Here is a 23,938-nt window from a genome sequence, read left to right as displayed (position 1 = left end):
TGTAAAGAAAGCAAAGACTAATGTGCTAATATAGAATAAACTTTAAAATGCACTGTTGAGTGTGAAGAACAAAGTCCAGAACAATGTATATTGTATGCTACCAATTGGATTAGAAAAAATGTCTGTCTGTGTGCTTAGGTAGGCATAGAGAAGTTCTGGAAAGAAGTAGGAAAAAACTTTCTCAGTGGCTACCTCCAGGGGAGGAACTAGAAATCTCAAGTTGAGAAGGAGGCTTATTTTTTTACTGCATAATTTTTGTACTGCTGGATTTTTTTAAACCACATGTGTTACTCTTAAAAGTGCTTAAAATACCTCTTTCATGCCATGCCTGATGGCATATGGAGAGCCAGTGACGCAGGCAGTTAAAAGAGTTCACTAAGAGACAAAGAACATTGGAAAGACAAGAATTTATTTAGATTACTGAGAACATTGTCAGGAAGGACAGTGGGTAAATTTGCAAGGAAGGAATCATGCAGTCGGGATGAGAGTTTGGGGACACTGGAAAGGGTCTGAGTTGGCAAGTGCACATATCTTACAAATGTGTTTTCCAGGGCATCCTGTTACTGTTGATCTTTCAGGAACACCAGTATTTTAACAAAAACGATATGTCAAAGTTGCAAATCACTAAGGCCTCTCATTTATGCTTCAAAAAAAGTCTCCCTAGATTTAGGTAAAGGTATCTGCATGTTTAGTCTTTTGAGGAAAGATACACATGAGCTTGGGGAAGGAAAAGGTGTTTTTTTTTTTTTTTGTATTTACTTTTATCTCATGCTGTTTTTTTGTCCTCGTTAGTATAGTGTTTCGTGACTGTCCCATATGTAATGGCCAGAAGTGTGTTGTCAAAGAGGTTTGGGTGCTGAGAATTTTGACTCTTTGTCACCAAATTTCATATAAGACACCCATATTTGCCCCTACAAAACTTTCCTCCTTGTTCTCCTTATTGCCAGCCTGAATACAGAACAACCACAGTATCTGTCATCTCCCCAGACTGTGGCTGCAGCCCTGTCCCCCTGCCTGTGAGATGCACTGTCCTGGAGTTACATTCATGATACTCTAGAGTACGTTTGTGTTACATCCACCTGGCAGCCCACTTCCACTGCCATGTGGCTTTGGAGTCAGCATGGCTTCTGTGGGGTGCAGCAGATGCTCCCAAGGCTTCAGGCAACGTTTCCCCATCAGCAGGACCTAAACTGCTGATTGCTCATTATCTCCTTTGATGGATAATTATCTTTGTGAGGTGTTATCATGGAAGCTGAGCAATCTGACACATAATGTGACATCCTACACAGCACACTTGAAAACAATATCCCAAGAAGCCTTGCAGGCATAGGGTTTCTTCTGAGCCTTTGCATACACCTGGTCAGTTCAAGACCTATACAGCACAAGACACTTGACAGGTCAGTGTCTCTAGTGCTCATCTGCTCTGCTCCTACCCCATTGTTCCTAGGTGCTTTTGTTTACCAAACATCTTGACTCTCTGCAACTCAGTTCAGAACCCCAGATGTGATTTTTACCGTGGATACTTGCTTTAAAATGTGATTTGTCTGCACTTTCTCTAGGAGAAAGCCAGCCTGACCAGTCTCCAAGAGGAGAGGGATCAGGCAAGACATGAGCAGGTGTGTGCCTTGGTTACTCATTGTGATGATGAAAGATCCCTGGTATCTGTTTTCTACTGTCCCACAGTGAAAAACACTAGGGGACACCGGAAAGCCAGGCCCCTCTCCTGAAGAGTTTAAGCAGATGTTTATAAAAGGCCCACAAGTGCCCTCTAGCTGCTATAGAGAGTAAAAAAGCACACTATGGAAAAGATACATAAATTTAATTTAGGCAAAGGATTTAGACATCCTCTGTGTAACATCAAAGTTTTTTTAAAATTAAATGCATACATTAAGTGCAGCGTGGGGTCAATTGAAGAAGCAGCCTCTTAACAGTATAACCAGTTGGGGTCTCTAATAGTCCCTTCCCAGTTCACTCTCACCCTTTTCTCCTTTCCAGGCTCAGCCAGTCTCAGTCATGCTCCCCAGAACCTTGCTAAGCAGGCTGGGCTGAAGATCAGGAAGCCCAGAACAGTGTTGCTTTCCAACTGCCTTTTCCTTGGCACAAAATTGTTTGAGTTCTCTCTCCAGGTGGCAGAACTGAAGTAAGATATGGTTCCCGAGAAACCTCTTCTTCTGTGAAAAAGGTGCTTGCTTTAAATGTGGTCTGTCTACACTTCTCTGTAGGAGGAAGCCAACCTAGCCAGTCTCCAAGAAGAGAAGGATCCATAAAGAGTCCTTGTAAGTCAAACACCTTACTGTGAACACAGCTGATTTCACTTCCCAGTTACAGGACACCCTGGGATTGGGGTGATTTTCCTACTCAAAGATAACCTTAGTTTTTATGCCACCTGCATTCACTCTTCCCCACTTCCTCTTGTGACCAATTGGCCAGAGCTTACGGTGTAAGATCAGGGTTGGAAGTTTTCTCCTTGGGTCTGAGTGAAGCTTAGGTCCCCGCTGTGAGAACCTGCCAACCAGCTCACGGCCTCCAAGTCACCATCAGTCTTCTTTGCTCTTGCTTTGGAAGGTGAGCCTTGGCAAGAGAAGCTTCTAGGTCATCGCAGATCAGCAAATAAGTAACAGGTTAGAAAACTAGGGCACAGGCATCTACAGCTTAATGACCCTGTATAGATTACAGGTGCTCAGAGTGTGGCCCACCCAACCTCTCCATTCATTCTTGTCTGGTCTGCAAGTTGAGAGATATGATCCAACAACCTGGCTCTTGTAATGGCTGTTCAACAATCGTTTTCAAAATAAAGCATAGGTCGTGAATAAGCTTCGATATCCTCTGCAGACTAAGAACTGTTCCACAGAGACTCAGGCTGCGTCATACACAGTACTGATTCTGAAAGCAGACGTTTACATGGAGAGAAGTGAGAACAGCTACAGCAACTAGGAATAAATATCAAAGATCCTGAGCTCTTTGCGACTCAATCGGGCAGTGTTACGGGCCTCAAGTGGTCTATTTCCAACCTGTGAAAGGAAAGGAGAAACTTTAGACCTTCCCTAGAAGATCTTTACAATGATCTGGTGGAGTACGGATTATTATCTCCATTTTACATATTTTAAAAGTGGAATTCAGAGCATAAAACAAATTACTCAGGGTTAACTAGTATGAAGAAAAGGTGGCGCTTGGATCCAGGTCTTCCTGCTCAATTACAGTGCCATTTTAACTATGTTATGCCTCATCATGAACCCTCATATTGATATGGCCCACACAGGGCCCACTACAACCCTCCACTGTCCAGTTAGCTTCAATGTTGGGTTATAACTGAAGGACAAGAAACCCCAGGAGGTACTAAGAATCCTGGCGGGTACCTACCCACTCCCACCCTTGAGACAAAGACAACATCTTTATGGCTAATGGCTGTAGGTACTCCCCATGCCTTAATTTCTCTGGATATAAATGAAAAGCATGGAAGCTGAGGGTGTGGCTTAGTGGTGGAATGTTTGCCTAGTATACCCAAGGTCCTGGGTTGAATCTTCATGGTGGGGGCAGAGAGAGACAGAGAAACAAAGAATGGATTTTATCTGCCTTAGAACATTCTGTGAGTACTAAATAAGATAATCCATGTGACAAAACTGGTAAGCTGCCTTATATATAATACACCTCCAATCAATGCTGAGTCCCTTCTTTCTCTTCCATGGGTTGATGGGAATCAAGGTAGTTACCAGGTTCAGGGGTCATCTTTAAACAAGTTTCCCTCAGCAGAAGCTTGCATCCTAAAATGATTCCCAATCACTTTGTGATTTACAAAAATTGTTTATTCACTTATTTTCCCCTCTTTGATTCTCTACCATCCCACATACAACTTTTAAGAGGAGAGGTATAGTTTGTATCCTATAGCCTGAGAACTACCTTGGGAACAGCCTTAATTTGGAACCCAAGCTGCCCAATAAAAGTTAAACTTCAATACATAATATGACCTTGGGTCACATCAAAATCTTCAATTTTGAGGGGCCTCGGTGTCTAAACTCTAAGATGAAGATTCAAATTAGAGGAGGCCTAAAGTTCCTACAATTTCGAATTAATATGTCTTTCTCATAAGGATATCCTTCAAGGTTGTACTTCAAGGCTATGCTACAGAAACTAATCTACTCAAAGAGAGGTCCAGAATCTTACTTGTTCATAGATGGTGCAACTGCAGGAAGGATCTTGGTTCTGCTTCTTGAGTCTAGCCTGGAAATTTAAAAGAGTAAAGAAAGCTTAACCTCAAGATAACAGATGTTCTAGTTCTAGCTGATGCACAAGGTCCCAAAAGAGATTCAGGCCCCAGAAAGCTTCCTGAGATCTCCTTTGCCAGAAAGTGAAGAAAATCTGCCCCAGGAGCAACCAGTGGTGTTTATAGTTTCCAGGAAGAACAGTGTGTACTGGCATATGACGTGACATCTCCAAACCAATGTCAGAGATTAGTATCCCATGCCCACACACCCCTAAGACACACACAAATACACATTCATAGTGCAGGCACACACACACACACAGCCCTCAAACAATCCTAATGCAAATACTGCCCTAAGATGTAACTTTTCCACACACACTCCCTTAATGTACCCAATTCTGGCACTGTACATAGTGCCAACCGGAGCACATTCCTTGAACACGGTGGTTATATGAATTACTTGAACTGAGAGGACCTTTCAGTGATACGTAGGATTTTCACAATGTAACACCAAAGCATGTAAACAGTACTGTGGATATTTTCATGTCCTAGACAGCAATTACACTGTAGCATGTAAAGTTAAATACCTTTCATGGTGGGATCCAAGTTGGCTAAATGACTTATTAGAAAGAGGTTGAGTGCAAAGTTTGAACACGTATCATAAACTCCTTCCGACACATGGTTCCTGACCTGTATAGGTTTCCACAGCTCTGTAGATTTCCAGCTTCTTTTGTGCCATGTTATAGCTTCATACTGTGGCTTTAGCCATGAGAATCCCACCCTTCCAATCCCTTCCTGTATCAGGTAGAAAGTATGAGAATGGGCACCAGGATGCCTAACTGTGTAGTTCCAGATGCACAGGAGAGCTGTGAGCTCAGCATGGAGCAGGATTTGAGTGGATCATGCTATCTGCCTCGGTCCTCTCCACCAGCAGTGGCCTATAAAATAGGAATGGACAGAACCTTGAACCCTGAAAACATTCAGTTTCTCTAGTTCAGTCCACTCTTCCGGGTCTAAGAAACTACTCTCTGCCTTGAAAATCTCTCCAGAATGTCATCTGGCCTACTAAGGACCTCAGGGTCTCCCTAAATAGAGCACCTCCTTTCTGTCCCTGTCCTTTGCTTCCAACAGAAAGTCCTAGAAAACCCTGTAATACACTATTCTCTGAGTCTCAGAGCTGTTCTTCAACTCTTGACAGAACCAGAAAGCCATTTCTCCTGTTTGAGACATTAGCATTTAAATACCACCATTTAACAGAAGCTAGTGGGATACAAATGAGCGAGGACCAAGCATGCACACACTCTCTGCAAACCCACAGTATCTATGCCTGCCTATGCACTGGCCAGACATGTGTCTGCATCCATAGCAACCCGCAAAAGGAGACTCACCTTCTGGGACACCTGTATTACTGAGTATAAGGTAACAGAAGTTTCTTGCGATGGCAGTGTGGAATCAGAATACTAGTGAAAAAAGAAATGAAAGATTTTTCAGAAGCATTGATCCAGCACAGCGTTAGAGAGCTCGCCTCTTCTATCCCTCTGTCCTAACCCTGCCTAGGCAGAGGCTTTAGGTATTAGTTAAAAGAATCCTGGATGAGATAGCTTGCAAAACCCATCGACATAAATGCCAGTCCCACTCTGTTATTAACAGTAGCTACTATTTGTTGAGCATTTATTTTGAATATATATTTTCTCCTTTTTCATATATGACTCCTATAAGACAGGAATGACCATAATTTACCCCCCACCACAGATGAGGCTACAAAGGGTAAAAAGCTCAAGTTGGTGTGGTGTACACACAATAGAAGTAGGATTCCAGGGCTTTTTATTCAACATCTCAATGCCTCCCTTTGGCAACAGGCCTTCCTTCTCTGAACCTGAATTAAGTGTCCTTCAGGCCAGGTAAACTTCTTTTTTTTAATTTTTATTTTTATTAATATATGTTTGCAATATATAATAATTACATTCATCCATTCTTGATTCTTTCCCCATTTGCAAAAGATCAATCTCCCTGTCTCCTACTACTTAACCTTTTATTTTGCTTTTTAATTTATTTATACTTTGGGTTTCTCATATAAGAGAAATGAGGCAATATTTAAATTTGTGTGTCTGGTTTATTTCACTTAACACTGTGGTCACAAGATGTCCATTTTTTATGCAAATCAAAGTGACTCTGAGATTCCACCTGACTCCAGAATGAGTGCCCATCATCAAGAAACCCTTCTCCTTTAAAGATTCTCCAGAGGAGGAATGTCATTCTCATCAACTGTCTCATCTGAAAGATACTGTCCCTTGGATAAATTCAAATTCCTTTTCTTGGAGTTCAACCTTGCTAAAGACAAAGAATGGGCTAGTATCAATCGCAGTTATAATGGATTTTCTTTGCCCCACAGTTTAGCCACTAAAATAGTCATGGCTACTTTGGACCTTATTTATTTTATTTAAAAAACAAAACAAAGACCTAATTTTTATCAGAAACTTTTCATCCCTGGCCACCAGTGCCTCCCTTGGGAGAGATCTCCCAGCCTCGTTTATCACTGCTGGGACAATAAAAAAGGCCAGGGGAGCTACCCTCATTCCCAACTGAAGGAAGCTGTTTGCCTGTTCTGTCCTGCTTCACAGAGCCTCACCCATGTGACTAGAGCAGAGAAAATCCCACATGTGCATCCTCCAGCTGAGGGCCATTCAAGGCAGTGAAAAGGCATTTCCTCCCTTCCCCCTCAGTCTTCACACTGACAGTTCAGTATTGCTTGACCCATCAGGGTTTTTCCCCTAGGCCTGTTACCACATCCTGCCCTGCTCAGAAACAGTACAGGGGGCATCTGGGCCCCTCTGCAGCTTCTCCTCTTTTACATCTCTGGATGACAGGAAGAGTTGGCCACTGCTTTGCAAACACCTGATGAGAAAGGTTCCTTGGTGCCACCCCTCTTGCCTATGGCTTCCCACCAGGCTACTTACTCTTTCTAGCACTTCAGCCAGACTTGGCCTGTAAGCACAGGCCACTGAGCCACCTACACAACAGTTGTGCTTTGGCTGATCACACTCCTCAGTAATGATTAAGGGAAACATGAAAACTAGCTGTTATCTGCTAAGGAAATGAGATGTTGTGTTCTGACACAAGAAATACAAGAAGGTTGCCCTCCTCTTGGCACCCAGCCCCGCTGACGAGACTGAACAAAACTGAGACAGCCATAGCGCAATTTAGGGAGGCAGCAACAGCATCCCTCTCTCTCCTGATGACCGCTGCCATTCACCCCTCTTTGGTAGGGGCAATTTTGAACCATGGTGTCCCTTCTGCCTCCCTTTCATTTTCTCTGGTCCCTCTCCTTTTCCCTTTTCCTCTGTGACCAAAGGTAAGCAACTGAAGGAAAAAAAAAAAGATGAGGAAGCCCTGAGGATCACTTTCAAAGGACAATTGTTCAGTTCTCTTTGTCCCTCTACTCTTAATGGTCATCCTCCAAACAGTATTTTCCAAACCAACACCCTAGCATGCCCTACTTGATTCCTCCCGATTTCCTTGACATCTTCATACACTGTCAGAAGTTCCTGTGGGCTGGACTCTGTAGGAGGAAGAAAGTAAAAATAAGAGCTTCAGAAACCTCCAAAGGGCCTGCTGTCCAGGCCTCCACTTTTGATAGATCTCATCTGTACCCCAGATGGCCAAGACCTTAACAGCTGCTCTAGAAAAGGGTCATGTTGGTTCTCTTCCAGAATTCCCACAGGGCAGAATGGAGCAAGTACCCCTGAATACTTCCTCTATTAAGTTAGGCAGTCCCCAGCCATATCAGCTATCTGCAGACAAATCTGCACACGGGAGATCAGACTGTAACTAGCAGCCACTACAGAAAGCATGAAAGGGGAGAAGGGGCCTTGCTGCTACTGATAGCCATCACCCAACTATATACACACATATATCCCAACACTCTCCAAGTAAAGGGGATTCTGTGCACCCAGCAATATCCCACTACCCACAGGACCAAGCCACTGGATCTGATCTACAGAACCCTCTCAAAGAAATTCCACTTACGTGATTGCTTCCTCTTCCTCTTCCACACAAAGAAGCAAGTGAGGGTTCCAAGAAACAATGTGACTAGAATCATGATGACCACAAACAAGAGTGGAAATCTGGGTTCTGGGGGAAACAGAAGGTACAAGGACTGAGTTCTTAATCCTTGTCATCTTGCTTCCTACCTGTCAGCTACAGGAAGTGGCTCAAAACCCACTGTGCTTCCTGGCATGGCCAATCTCATGCCCTATGAATTCACATCAAGGTTGTCCCTCTGCGCAACTGAATGACTTCCTCTGAACGCTGCCAAGAGTATTAACATTAATATCTGACAGATCTGGTACAGATTATACTTCAATAAACTCTGGGTGACCTTTTAACTCTCTGAGCCTCAGTTTTCTCACCTGTAAAAAGAAGACGATGTTATCTGTCTACAGGGGCTAATTCCATGCTCTGCTATGTAACGCTTCTGGCACAGCAACTGCTCTGTCTACCCATTGTTTTTAACTCGATAAATATTAATTGTACACCTAGCACGTGCCAGGCAAGTCTTCCATTTCCCCATCCTGCTACCCCTATATGCCCAGAGCTGGGCCACTGCTGAGGAAGGGCTGTAAGGCACCAGGAAAGGAATCCAAGGATCTCATACCAAGGTCTCTCCTAAACATGATCCTGGTTATGGAGTCTAATGCCTTCAGACACCATTATAGCCCAGGGTGCCCCACTCACCCAGACAACCCTGGGTAAGGTGGAGGCTTTCACTTGCCCAGCTGGCCGGGTTGCTGACATTGCAGGTATATTTGTCCAGCTCATTAGCATCGAGATGCACCACCAGATGGGAGAGGTTTCTCAGTGCCGAGATCTTCTCGTTCCCTCTGTACCAAGCATAGCTCACATTGCCATTCCTGGAGCCCAAGCAGAAGAGATTCACTAGGCATTTTCCTTCACCCATTGCCTTCCACTCTTCCTTCAGGCAGGGCTTCTCTACATGATCTGGAAACAGAGATTCTGATCAGAAAAGTTCTGGAAATACAAGCCCTACAGGAATCAGAGTGGCAACATAAACAATCCTGGGAGACTCACCAAATACAGAGACCTTGAACTGGATACAGGAAACTGTCCCATTCACATTAGTCAGCTCCAGTTTGTAGAGTCCACTGTACTGTGGCTTCGCTGACTTGATGAGAAGAGTCAAGTTCTCACTCTCAAAATCGAGAGTGTTATTGAAATACGCTGAGGCACATGAAGTATAGCTCACATTTTTATTCTTCCACTTCAGTATCAATTTACACTTTTCAAATGAGGGCAGCTGCATCCTCCATTCAAGAGTCTGTTCCTTCATCTGTGTGTGGGGAGGCCGTAGCGAGAGAGGCAGTCCTGAGAGGCTGACCACAGGATCAATAGAATCTGCGCATTCTAGGAAAGAGAACCCAGGCTGAAGGAGCAGGAAGGATATGAGGCTTGGACAAGGTGGGCAGTTGGCTGTGACCTCCCTTGAACTTAGAAGATGGGGAGAAACATGAGGAACCCAGAGCCTAAGAAAACTCTGTAATGTACTTTCCTCACCTAGATCATCTTCTCCCCAGGCTCTGTCCTCTAATCTGAAGGAACCCACAGATCTGTGATAATAAGTAGAATCTCTTACTAGGTGATAGGTAGGTTTCAAATACTTTTTATGCTTTAACTACTTAACTCTGTGAGGATGTAATCCTCATTGTATTGGTGAAGAAACTGAGTTAGAAAGGACTTAAGTAACTGGCCCATGCTATAGAGCGAAAATGATGAGCTTGAAATCCAGACAATTTGGACTTCAGAAGTGTATTTTTAACCACAATGTTATAAACTCCATGTCTCATGTGACTTCCTCCCAGCAACACTGAGGCAACTACTAGTGGAGAGGGGCCAGACCCAAAAGACTAATCCTCCAACCTGAACTCATGGCTCCAATAGAGTTGGATTCATTATCTTCTCTTACGATATCTGGCACATTAGACTGTGGGCATTACTTATTGATGCTGGCCAATTTGTTAGTGACCTGGAATCCTGGACAAGGGGTTCCCTAAGATTAGAGTAATTAGAAAGAGAAAATAAAAGTATACACTTTCCAGGCATACCCCACCACTTTCTTCTCTAGAGATCGAGGTAAGAGGGAAAGACATTGGGGCTTGTGACATACCAGGGTGGCTGAGGGCAGTCAGGGCAGAAAAGTATAAGTTCCTGTTACCATTTTTGGCAAGGATGCTGTGTGGCATGGCCCAGTGGTTGCAGGAAGTGAAAAAAGTCTGTATGCACAGGTTAGGAAATGCCAGGGGGAGTTTGGAGGAGAATAATTATGCTAATGGATCTGCCAAAACGGCAGACACTAAAAGGAGAGCAAGGGAAGCAGAGCAAGATGGCAGCTGAGTAAGATCTTCTGGTGATCCTCTTCTTACAGGTATACCAACATGAGCAGTTATTTGTGGACCAAACTACTTTTACAAGAGCTGAGGAAATCATGTAAGAGACCACACTACCTAGTTATAACAAAATTTTAAAACTTATTGAAGAAGACAGAAAAGGAGTTGTCCATATCACCCATCCTCCAACTCCAAGCAGCCCAGTGTACAGAAAGATATCTCCTGCCCAGGGAGCTGAGCAAGTTAACCAAGCTTGGACACAAAACTCAGTACCATGGCTGCCACAGTGAAACCCACAGCCCCACAGCCCATTCTGCCAGGCCAGTATATCCACAGGCTGAGCCACTGGACTGCATCATCCTAGGTGGGCTGTCTCCACTACCCCTCCTCTAAATTTGAGTGGGCATAACAGGGAACAGGAACACCTTCTAAGGAGCTAGGCATGAAAGCTAATACAAGGCTTTGTCTTGGAGCTCAGCATTAAGCCTGCCATGGCAAAGGTCAGCATCTGGCAGAAACTGAAGGTCTTATATGCACTCACAGGGCCTCTAGACCAGTGATGGCAAACCTAGGGCACACATGCCACAGAGGGCCCTCTTTGTTGACATGCAGGCTAAGTTGCCCTATCAGCCAAGCATTCAGGTTTAATTGCAATATTGGCGTTTGGTGATAATAAGTGGGTTTGGGTTGCAGTTTGAGCATTCAGTCTCTAAATTTTCACCATCACCTCTCCACACCAACCTTAGCATTAGGTGGAGATTTATGCACCAGGGGAACAAACTCATGTTTCAGTTTGCATCTCCACCACCTGTGTTATGGGCATTTGTGCATCCTGGGGCTGAGAGACTCAAGTAGGACCCATGTTTGCATTAGCCCTGGTGGCCAAGAGTCTGTCTTCACAAACTCTTCCCCAACTTTAGGTAGTATAGGATGGAGCTAGACTCCATTCACTAGGGGTAGGACTTTACCCTAGAATTTAGTGCTGGACTGGTGAAACCTAACCCTGGGAAGATCCTCAGAGCCCAATACCTATGCCAAAAAAAGGATGCCCATGGATGGAGCTTTGGTAACAATTCCAATACCACGGAAAGAAGACATGTGGTCCTAGTCTAGTGTCCTTTTATTCCAGCTAGCATTACTTTTGGCTGCATGTGGCAGGAATCTTGGCCAATGACTCCACCTCAGAAATAGGCAGCCCTTGGTAATGTAGGCCCTGGTCCTACCCTAGAGCTCTGCTGATCTTGACAAGCTGTGAACTCAGGATGTGACACAGCTTGGGGGCATCGGTGTTCCTAGGCATGACGCCTGTGAGTTTGAGGCTGGCCCATCATGGTAACTCTATCTAGAGACAGGCAGAGTCCTATGGTGCCTGACCAGGGGCCAGTAAATGTGGATGTCATCTGGACCAACCCTGATCCTAGGGAGAGGCTTGCAGGAATGACTATTCTGTGTGAATGCTTACTTGCTTCCTTCCAAACAACTCACTAACAGCTTAATTGGGCAAAACCTAGAATTGGATCACCAATTAGTACTGAAACAGTGACAACACACCACCAGCAGCTTGGTCCATCCAGTATGCCATCCAAAGCTGGAAGGATGGAAGTGACTATAGGATCAAAGAAAATAAGCAGCCTGCTTAGAATTTCTGGAAAAACAGGCACAGACAAATCCTGAATTGGAAAACTGGAATAAACACCTAACCCTCTAATGCCAGGACAACATCACATGCCAACAAGCATAAGAACTTTCAGGAAACCACAACTTCACTTAATACTCAAAATAAGATGTCAGAAACTTATCAGGTAGTAATCAGTATGGAGGAGTTCTTAGTGAATTTAAAACACTCATTTTAAAGAAATTCAATGAGCTTGAAGAAAAAACAGAGAAACATTTCAGTACTCTAAGAATTAAAAGATCTTTAAGAGATTGAGTGGTTCTGCTGCATGCCTTGCAAGTGCAAGGTCCTGAGTTCCATCCCCGGTATCAGAGAGAGAAAGAGAGAGAGAGAGAGAGAGAGAGAGAGAGAAATGGAAGCAATTATTAGAAATCCTAAAAAATACACAGATAAAAATTCAGGCTGTGCTAGAAGGCATTATTGGCAGGATAAACAAAACAAAAGAATTACTGAGGTCAAAAACAGTCTACTTGAAAATACACAAAAGCAAAAACTAGAGAATAGGATTACATAAAACTAAAAAGCTTCTGCAGAGAAAAGGAATCAACAGAGTGAAAAGACAACCTACAGAATGGGAGAAAATATTTGCAAAGTATTCATCCAGCAAGAGATGAATATCCAAAATATTAATATCTAGGAACTCAACAGCAAATAATAATACTCCTCTGAATTAAAAAGTCAGTAAATGATTTGAAGATAATTCCCAAAAGTTGTACAAATGACCAATAAGTATATGAAAAAATGTACAAAATAACTAATCTCAGAGAAATTAAAATCAAAACTTTAGTGCAATAAAATCTCATCCTAGTAAGAATGACTATGATAAAGACAATAATAAAATTAAAATGCTGGTGAGGACGCAGGGAAAGTAGAATTCTTGTTCATTGTTGGTAGGAATGTAAAACATTATAGCCATTATGGAAAACAGTATGGAGTTTTTTTTAAAAAAACTAGAAATAAAATTACTATGTGATCCAGAAATCCCACTACTGGATATCCTAATATCCTAGGAAATGAAGTCAGTATATCAGACATCTGCACCTGAATGTTTATAGCAGCACTGTTCATGGTAGCCAAGATATGGAATTACCCTACATGACCATCAGTTGATGAATGGATAAAGAAAATATATTACATATACACAATGGAATATTATTCAACCATAAAAAGAATAAAATTCTTTCATTTACAGCCACAAGGATGGATATTACTTTAAATTAAGTGTTAGACAAAGAAAAACAAGTACCACATATTCTTGTGTATAAATGAAAGCTAAAAATCTGCTGTCAGAACCTGGAAAAGCTGTTGCTGCTATCAATGCATAACATACTGCTATTATTAGTCTTTTTATATAAATATAAATAAATAAATATAAATTGAATTTTGGGAAGCTTTAACTGTGCTGTCAACTTTGGAAAAAGTTATCCCAATTTACTGTGTTGAGTTGGCATTGTACAGAAATGGACAGCCATATTGGTCTAGAAATGTTAATTTTTTTATTTTTATTTTTTTTCCATTTGTACAGTGGTAACACATTGTACTAAATATGTAAGGTCATATCTACATGGGTTTGATTACAGAAACTAATAAAGTATTCTCTAAATAATGAAAAAAAATCTGCCGTCATAGAAGTAATGGATAAAAGAATTGTTATCAGAACACAAGAATGGTTTGGGGACAGGAAAGTGGACAGAGGATAATTCATGGGTACAAGGGTGCAATTTGAATTTTAAAGTTCTAATGCGCAATGGGATAACTATAAAAGTAAAATTTGGAATATTATCAACACAAAGAAATAATAAATGTCTGAGTTGATAGCTAGCCTCCTTTCTGATCCTCACACATGATATACTTATGTAATGAAGTGTCACAATATACCCTATAAATTATGCCACTGTTATGTGCTAATTTTTAATAAAAATATTTTAAATGGTCAATTAAACAGAAATCTAACTATTTTTAGTTTCTATGCATATAACAACAAGATCAAACCTATGAAACAAAATTGAAAAGCACAAAAAAGAAGAGAAGTACATGGTCATAGTTGGAGATTTTTTCGTGCACCTATGTAACAGATAAAACAAACAAACAAAAACTCAATAAAATCCATAAGAATCTGGACTCCATGATTAACCACCTTCACATACTTAACATATATAAAGCAGTATTACAAACAACTTCAGACTACATATTCTTTTTAAAAGCAAATTTGGAGCATTTACCAAAATAAGTCATATCTATGCATTAAAAGACACCTCTGCAAGTTTCTAAATATTACAACAATAGAAATTATGCCTTTAAGCAGTAGTGGATTTAAACTAGAAATCAATAACTGAAGAACAGCCAGAAAAATAACCATGTTTGGAACATAAACAACATATTTATAAAAATACAGGAATCAAAAGACAAATCACAATTAGATTTCAAAAATATTTAAACTAAGTGATAATGAATTTCAAATATGAGATCTAGTTAACACAGTGCTTAGAAGGAAATTTGTAGCTTTAAATTCATATATTAGAAAAGTCTATGAGTCAGTAACTGTCACTCTCAAGAAACAAAAAATAAGTAATTATAATAACGATAACATAAAGAAAGAAGAAAATAGTAAAGACAAGAGCGGACATCAATGACTTAGAAAGCAGATACACAGTGGAGATATTCAGCAGAGCCAAAAGTAAGTTCTTCAAATAAAAATATTTAAATGTATATATTTCTAGAAAAATCAATAAAAAAGGAAAACAATTGGAAATAATCTGAAATGATAAAAGGACATCACTAGATACCACACAAATACTTTAAAAGACATTACAGAAATATCATGAGAACTTTGTTAATAAATTCAAAAATTCAGATTCAATAGGTAAAATCTCTTGCAAAGATGCAAGCATATCAATGATGATACAAGAGGAAATAGAACTTCTGAAGAGTCATGTTTTGAAGAAATTCAATCTATACTTTTAAATCTTTCTAGAAAACCCCAGGCCCAGATGGTTCTATTAGTGAATTTTCCTAAAACTTATGAATTAGTACCAATCTCCTCCAAGACTAGAAATTCATTTTTTAAATCATAAATTCTTACTTTATTTTCCTTTTTGTGTGCTTGGCATTGAACCCAGTCCCTTTTTTATTTTTTGTTTTGTGACAGGGTCTCACTAATTTTCCCAGGCAGGACTTGAACTTGAAATCCTCCTGCCTCAGTTTCCCAAAGCTCTAGAATTTCAGGCATGTGTCACTGAGCTTGGCTACTTTATTTTCTACTTTTTATGCATAGATGTAATAATTTACATAATTAAAGAGAAAAACCATCTTCTCTACTAATTATGAGATGATTGCTGGCCAAGTTAAGGAAAAGTCAATTGGAGAAGAGTAATTTGTTCTTACTTAAAGTAATGACATTTGTTTTTTAGATTCATTATTTCTGTAATGTTCCTTTAAAAAGAATGAATTTCTTTATTTATACACTTATTTTAAAATTCATTTTTGAAACCATAAAAATTCAGAAAATTTTGACAAAAACTTAATAAGAAAAGAAACTAATAGGCCAGTATCCTTTATGAACATAAATAGAAACAATATTGTCAAGCTAAACTTAGCAGTAAACAACAAGAATAATACACCCTTAATAATTTAATTTATCTTAAGTGCACAAAATTTATTAGCATTTTTAATCTGTGAGTGTTTTTTTACTATATTAACAAAATAAAATAAAAATAAAATTATTACCTCTGTAGGTACACAAGTAGTTGAAAAAATCTAACACTTTCATGATTTTAAAGATTTAAATTAATACATAAAATTTATACATATTAATGGGGTACCATGTGCATATATATGTGTGTGTGTGTGTGTGTGTGTGTGTGTGTGTGTGCGTATACAAATTGTTAAATGTCTATCTCCTCAAACATTTATAATTTCCTTTTTTGTTGTTTATTCTATAATACTCACTGAATCAGGTTCTGAGTACCTGCTAGCCAAGCACTTTACCACTGAGCTACACTGCCCACCTCATTTATCATTTCTTTATGGTAAAAAAAAACACACATTCACCTGATTTTTATTTAAAAATAAAGTCCAACCAGCTAACTAGGAAGAAACTTTTCAACTAATAAATAGTAGCTACCAAACACCTATGGCTAGCATTATATTTAGTAATGAAATATAAAATGCCTTCTCCTGAGTTCAGGAACAAGACAAGAACTCCACAATCACCCTTTTCATCAACATTCTACTGCAAGTCATGATTGGTTCAGCAAAGCAAGGAAAATAATTGAAAATGCCTATGTAAAGCTATCATTATTAATAAATTATATAATTATGTATACAGAAAACCTAGAGAAATATATGAAAATCTATTTGAAAAACTAGTTAGCAAGATTGTTAGAATAAGGTCAACATGAAAAATTATTTATATTTCAATATATTTGTACATCATATAAAATGAAATTTTGGAAACAATACCACTTAAACACACCAAAAAAATTTTAAGAAGGCTGAAATATATTCAACAAGAAATATTTAAGATCTCTACATTTAATGCAAAAAAATTTTCTTTAAAAAATGAACTAAGTAGAGAGAAATATCATTATTCTATTAGAGTATTGCTAATATGTCAATTCTTCTAGATTCAATAGAATTTCAATGAAAAACTTTGCAATTTACTTTTTTCAGAAATTGATGTTGCTTCTAAAATTTTATAGACGTATAAAGAACTTAGAATGGCAACAGCAATTTTGAAGAACAAAGTTAGAAGACTTTCCACTGACCAAAATTAAGATGTATTATAAAACTTCAGAAATCCATTAATGATGATCTTTTCAACAAATAATGTTGGGTCAATGGATATCTATAAGAAAAAATAAATCTTGAGATCACCCTTACTCTATATACACAAATGAATTCAAAATAGATTACCAATTTAAATGTGAAACTAAAACTACCACACTTAAAAAAGAGAAAGAGAAAGGAATATATATCTAAATAACTTCTACAGCTTGAAGTAGAAATTTCTTTAACTGAACCCCAAAAAACCACTAATCACCAATGAAAACTGATCAATTTGACTTGATTATAGCTTAGAATTTCTGTTTGGTAAAAGACTACATTAAGAGAGTGAAAACTCAAGTCATGGTCTAGGGAAAATGTTTGTAATATATATATATTTTTTTTACTTTTTAAAAACTCATATCCAAAATATATGAAGAATTCTGACAAATCAATAGTAGACTGACAACTCAGTCCTTGTCAAAATGGCAAAAGACTTGGCAGGCATTTTACAAAGAGAATATCCAAAAAGCCAATGAGCATGAGAAAAGGTGGCTGACATCATAAATTATCAGAGATTCTACTTCCTCACTGAAATGGCTTATATCTAAAGGACCAAATTCCAAGAATTGGCAGATATGAAGAACAATGGAGACTTTCATTTGCCTCTTAAAGATATATAAATTGGTACAAGTAATTTCAAAAGCTAATATCTTTTAAAATTACACTTGCCTATACCCTATGATCCAGGAAAATTTGTACATACTCCAGAAAATAGAATTTCTTTTGCTAAAAATATGTGCAAGAATATTCATAAGGGCTTTATTCATAATAATTTAAAGTCAAAGCCCATATATCTGTCATAATATTAATAAGTAAATTGTGCTACATTCTTATAAGAGAATATTATACAGCAATAAAAAAGAATAGCATACTTCTACAGCAACATTGTGAATAGATCTCACCTGCATGATGACTAGTAAGGAATCTAAACACAAGGGTACATAGTGAATTATTTCAGGTATGTGAAGTTTAAAATCAAGGAAACCTAATCTAATAGAGAAAAGTTAGAGTGTTGGTCATTTTGGGGGAAGTGGAGGAAACACAAAAAACTTGGAGGGAGCACGAAGAACCCTGTTAGATGCTAGAAAAGGGGCAAGAGTTATCCGCACATAAACATTCACCAACATGTTTATTTAAATTCCGTGCAACGCTTGGCACCTAGCCAGGGCCTTTAGGTGGACTCTGTAGAGAGACTCTGACTGCTGATCACAACTACAACTCTCTTCAGCCAGAAGTAGCCAGAATGGTCTTAGCCCTTTGCCCCCTCACCACGGTTAGAGGTACTTCAGAGGGGGGAATATTGCAGATAGGTAAGTTAATTAGACATCTTCTAGGCAGTTAGACAGGGCCTCCCTTAAGGTGGCAGCCCTCAAGGCCCCAGTCCTGGAGGTGCTAATCCTCCAGGAGACAACACAGCAAGGAGCCAACAAGGAGAACAATTGAGGCACTTTCAGTGGTTAGCATTATAAAAAGGGGAGGAACTACTTCCCCTGGGGATAGGGAGCAGCGATTGATATTCTAAATGGAAAATTCCTTGTATGTGACTTGTTTTCCCATTTGATCCCCATTTAATCAATATTGTCTGAGTGACTGTACTTGTAATCTCATTGGTTGGTCATGTTTTTGTCCCACCTTGTAAATTTCCACTGAGTCTTATAGTTTTTTCCCACTTTGCACCCACCTCACCACATGGCCTTGTTGTATAAAATATCTTTGAAAAATACAGTGAGTGGGCAGCCAATTTTCTGGTCCCCCTTCTGTCTACCTTAGACAGAAACTTTCTATCTCTCAATAAATTTTTTCTACTTCTAGATAGATAGACAGATAGATAGATAGATAGATTGCATGAACATTCCTATAAGCTATATCTTGATTTAGAAGTATAAAAAATTTTAAAAATGAGTAATGGCTACCTCTCATGGAGTTCTTTAGACCAGTTAACTAAGTAAAATGTATTTTAATGACCATAACATGGGGTACTGTCACTGTGGAAACATTACCACAGCAAGAGCAAAGATAGAGGAAAGTTCCTCATCTCCTCTCTTAACTAAACCTATCTCTTAGATAAATATCAAAACTGTCTTCCTGATGCTAAGCTACCCAAGTGACAGCCAGAAAGCAGTGGATCGGAAAACATACTTCTGTGAAGTAAACTAGATTAGGCACATTTTCAGACTGGTAAAGAAAGTGCCCTAAACTTATGTTCTTGTGCATCATAAGAATACCTGAGACCCTCTGAGGTAATGAGAAGATGGCCCATTGCCTGTATTTAACAGTTATTTATTGAACCCTCTCTGGGTGTCAGGTATAGCTCTAGGGCAGGATTTCTTAACCGTGATGCTCAATGTTTAGGTCCTGATGATTCTTTGGTGTGTGTGTGCATGTGCGGTGGAAGGTTGTATTGTACACTCTAAGAGAGTTAGGTGGCATCCCTGGGTTCTATCCACTAGATGCCAATAGCACCCCTAGCCCCAGTCACGAAAAACAAAAATATCTTCAGACACTCCCAAATATTCCCTGCAGAGGGGAAATTGTCCCAGATGAGAACTCTGCCCAGTTGTTCTGGGTGTTAGGGTACAGGGTGAGCAAGAGAAACAAGGTCACTGCTCTCATGAAATTTACAGTCCAATGGGGTGCACATCATAAATAAGTGAAAACTTAAAATTCTTTCAGAGAGACATAAGTGCCATGAAAACACTTTGAAGATGTGATATAACAGAGTAAGTGGTGGAATGTAGGAGTTTCTTTAGCTTCATGGCTAGGGAAGTTCTCCCAGAGTAGCTGATAGGTGAGCTGAGAAGTGAAAGACATGAAGAGCAACCAGAAAAAGAGCTAGAGGAAAACCATTTCAGGTAGATGGATCAGCAAGTTGAAAGGCCTTCTGGAGCCAGGGAACCTTATATAGCATATTAGAGGTGGAAGAAATAAAATTGGTAAAACATCTGGTCTTGTAATCAGCAGTATTTGCAAAGAAATAGGTATGTGCCAGAATACTTCACTTCCTAAAGGTAAGATATCACCTGTATAGATTATGAAAGGAAAAAAAGATAAAGCAATAAGTATTAATTACAAGTAAGAGATTAACTCATGCAAGTTGTGTGAGGGAGAGTTTTTAATGGAGTAGTGTACAAAAAATGTATGTGTGCCCCCATATGTAACAAGTATGTGGTAACATTAAGGAGACAGAATAGCCAAGACTGAATGATCAGTATTAGCAGTATCAGCTATGTGAAGGATCAAGAATAAAGTGTAGCCGGGCTTGATGGTAAATTTCTCTGACACCAACATGCAGGAAGCCATAACAGGAGGGTGGAGAGTCTGAGGTGAGCCTCTGCCTCCAGAAAGCAAAGCAAAACATAACAAACAAACAGAGTAAAAGCTGATAGAAAGGGAGCCACATCAATGATTTCACATTCCAAGAGCCAGGCATTTGAATAGGGCACCGGTGGGCTGAAAGTACACATGGATCATGAACATTTTACAAGAAGAAAAGCCAACTTCAACAAGCCAAGCCAAATCTAAAGATTCCAAAATAAGAGCCAGAAATACTTGCCACTAAGCCAAACTTTGCAGGGCAGTGTAGGGCTTTAAATAAGAAAGCAAGCCAAATTCTCAAGAAAGGGGCAGAACCAAAACAAAGAAGCATGCAAAGATAATAGCGCAGAGCTCTGAACAGCTCTTGTCGGTGCACACTTAAGTAACTCATTGACTCAAAGGCAGGGCCGAGGTGCAGCCAGGGTACACCAAGGAGTCTGCCTGGGTTGCTCAGAGCTGGCATCTGTTTTCACTGGTTCTTGCTCATGCAATGCTAAAGTGGCTATTTTTAATATCACTCCTCCTTTAAAGAAGAAGGTTATTAAGGGCACTGAGTCAAGACAGGGAAAAGTTTTAATTCCCACCTTCGTGTGCTTGTAATCTATAAGAAATAAACAGACCTAAATCAGCCAGCTAAGATGTAACCTGAGATATGCAGAGGAGGTACATATTACCAAGGTGTGAGGCTGGCATAAGGATAGCACACCTTCTCTGCCCTGGGGCAGTAAGAGTGGCTGTTCAGAGAACACGGCTAGGAGCTACGATGGAAGAAAAAGATTCGGGGCCTGTCTCATCAGTGGAGGTAGGAGCAAGGAAGAGAGTGTGGCAGGCGGCACAGCAGCATGTGTTATGGTGTCTCTGTTTTAACTTACAGGTCTGATAAGGAAGGTAGCACAGGTGTCCCCAATTTTGGAAACTGGAGTAGCAGAACATGAGCCAAATTTTATGGTGTTTTATTTTATTTTTACCTTTATAAAACTATAAGGGGTAGAATAAATATTAAAATATGCTTATATAAGTACATGGTCTAATAATTATAAACTGTATAAGCCAAGGGCAGATCAATTGCAAAGGCCTACGTAGAAGAGTACATTTCTCCACTATGACAGAATTGAATATGGTTTATGTAGAAAACATGGTTGTTGGTTATTCTTAAATATTTAAAGAATCAGTTCTCCCACCCGGAGCCACCATCACTCCTGCACCTGGAAGGTAGCCATGCGGGCACCCCTGAACCCCCATAACACCCCTTACCCCCTTCCCACTCGCAATCTCAGACCTCCTGATTGTGCCAGTCTTTGGACCCACTCTGCAGAGGCAGAGGTTGTCATAAAGGGTATTTTTCTGAGTTCCCAACTTTGAACATCTTTAACAAAAGGGCATGGGAAACCTGCAGTAGAACGGTGTGGAGTTCAACCGTTGAGAAGGTGGGGGAACCCAATCTGGGCCTTGCAGCCTGAGGTCAGTGTGAGTCCTGGGGTTCAGCCATCAGCTATCTGAGATCAGGGGTCTTGCATCCTAGCTCTGTCTGAGCCATTAAATGGTAAATATACTATATTGAAAAGTTTGTTCACTGCAGACATGTTCTGGACTGCTTCTTGATTTCAATTTAATTTAAATGGTTTAAGGGTGGTAGACTAGTGACTATGACAGGTGGTCAGTTTCCAAGTTGTGCCTGATCACAATGTGTTGCTGATTGTATCAGTTGGGATAAAGGATTCTGGTTCATTAGATGAGCTATTTTCTCTGATGTTATGAAGATGAGAATGTCTGTGGGTCATTAGAGACCCAGAAGCTAGGGCACAACTATATCAGGAAGATTTGAGTGCTAACCCAGGGATTAAACCAAGGACAGCCCAACAACAAAAATAAAAATGGGAAAACACTTAAGTAAGACACAAAGAGAGACTTCCAGTTGACCAATGGCAAACAGTAGGGCAAATGAGGACGAAGAGGCCGATAGTGAACTACCAGGACACCCTGAACTCAAAGCACAGGAAGTAACAAAACAGATCAATCAGGCTCTAGAAAAATTCAAAACAGAAATAATTTCCCAGATAACCTTAGAGATAGTGAGCAAAATGAAAGTCGTGATTGGAGACTCTAGAGCAGAAATTGACAAAAAAATAGATGAGCTCAGGACCACGATAGAAGTCATGAAGGCCCAGCATAAGAAAGAAATGGAAAAAATAAATGCTCAACATAGGAAAGAAATGGAATTCATAAAACAGATTCAAACAGATATCCAGGAGATTAAACACTTCATTGAAAGTGTATGCAACAGAATAAAAGAATGCGAAGATAGACCCTCAGATATAGAAGATAAGATTGCAGTCAGTGACCGTGAAAAGAGAGGTCTCTTAAAAACAGTAGGGGACATCGCTTCTCGGCCTTTTGGCTAAGGTCGAGTGTAAAAACAGTAGGGGATCATTAGAAATCAATCCAACAACTCCTAGATGATGCAAAGAAGAATAACATAAGACTGATAGGAATCCATGAAGTAGCAGGAGAAAATACAAAGGACTTTAAAAACCTCTTCACATAATTAATGACAGAAAACTTCCCAAACAGAGGGGAAGAATTTGACATTCAGATAACTGAGGCATATAGGACCCCAACTAGCCACAATAAAAAAAAAATCTACACCTAGACATATAATAATCAAGATATCAGAAACCCAACAGAAGAAAAAATACTACAAGCAGTAAGAGAAAAGAAACAAATCGCATGCAAAGGAAAGCCCATCAGAATCACAGCAGATTTTTCAACACAAACCCTTAGGGCAAGGAGAGCCTGGAGTGAGATACTTCAAGTACTAAAAGAAAACAATCTCCAATCTAGACTGATGTATCCTGCAAAATTCTCTTTCAAAATGGAAATAAGATACTTCCACCACAAAGAACACCTGAGAAACTACATGAATACCAAACCAGCACTACAAGCAATTCTAAACAAGATTCTAGAAAAAGACAATGAAGGCAAACAACACCATGAGGCCCAACAGAGCAAACCAAATAGGCAAGGCAAGAAACTAAAAGAATGTGAAAAAGTAAAAAGAGTCAACAAAAGGTCAATAACATTACAATAATAAATCAGTACATATCAGTTATAACCATCAATGTCAATGGCCTCAACCCACCAATCAAGAGAAATAGACAGGAAAAGCGGAATAAGAAGTAACATCCAACAATATGTTCTATACAAGAAACACACCTAGTGCAAAAGGAAGCCCATAGACTGAAAGTGAAAGGATGGAAAACAATTCTCCATGTGACAGGAGCCCAGAAAAAAGCAGGGGTAGCAATCTTAGTTGCAGACAAAGCAAATTTCAAACCCAAACTGATTCTAGTATTATTGATGTAGGATGGTACTGTATCATACCTCTGTGAATGTAAAATATCTTGTACCTGCTCTATGATATGTAGTAGTGACCGTGCTTTATCAGAGCTATTTTTAATGATATTATTCTGCAATGTTCTCTTTCCAGATGATGATTAAGATGCTAAAAAAAAAAAAAAA

At 39.7% G+C, this 23,938-nt stretch overlaps 1 protein-coding gene across 1 annotated transcript in view; it reads right to left on the bottom strand.

Moving 5' to 3' along the window:
* Nucleotides 1–1,877: 1,877 nt before the first annotated feature.
* The window catches only part of Cd244 (CD244 molecule), a 27,982-nt gene continuing 5,921 nt past the window's right edge, over nucleotides 1,878–23,938 (bottom strand). Inside the window, exons 2-8 of the mRNA XM_010616644.2 lie at nucleotides 9,290–9,622; nucleotides 8,936–9,199; nucleotides 8,228–8,332; nucleotides 7,699–7,760; nucleotides 5,590–5,661; nucleotides 4,162–4,218; nucleotides 1,878–3,011 (exon numbers count right to left, since the gene is read on the bottom strand). Of these exons, the coding sequence (XP_010614946.1) occupies nucleotides 2,931–3,011; nucleotides 4,162–4,218; nucleotides 5,590–5,661; nucleotides 7,699–7,760; nucleotides 8,228–8,332; nucleotides 8,936–9,199; nucleotides 9,290–9,622 (974 nt within the window). The 3' untranslated portion in view covers nucleotides 1,878–2,930. The remainder of the gene's footprint in view (nucleotides 3,012–4,161; nucleotides 4,219–5,589; nucleotides 5,662–7,698; nucleotides 7,761–8,227; nucleotides 8,333–8,935; nucleotides 9,200–9,289; nucleotides 9,623–23,938) is intronic.

This window comes from Fukomys damarensis, unplaced genomic scaffold (assembly GCF_012274545.1).
Source record: "Fukomys damarensis isolate Sample0158 unplaced genomic scaffold, DMR_v1.0_HiC HiC_scaffold_19, whole genome shotgun sequence".
In the NCBI taxonomy this organism is placed as follows: Eukaryota; Metazoa; Chordata; class Mammalia; order Rodentia; family Bathyergidae; genus Fukomys; species Fukomys damarensis.
Note: the sequence above shows the minus strand (reverse complement) of the source record. Positions and strands in the feature narration are given on the sequence as shown.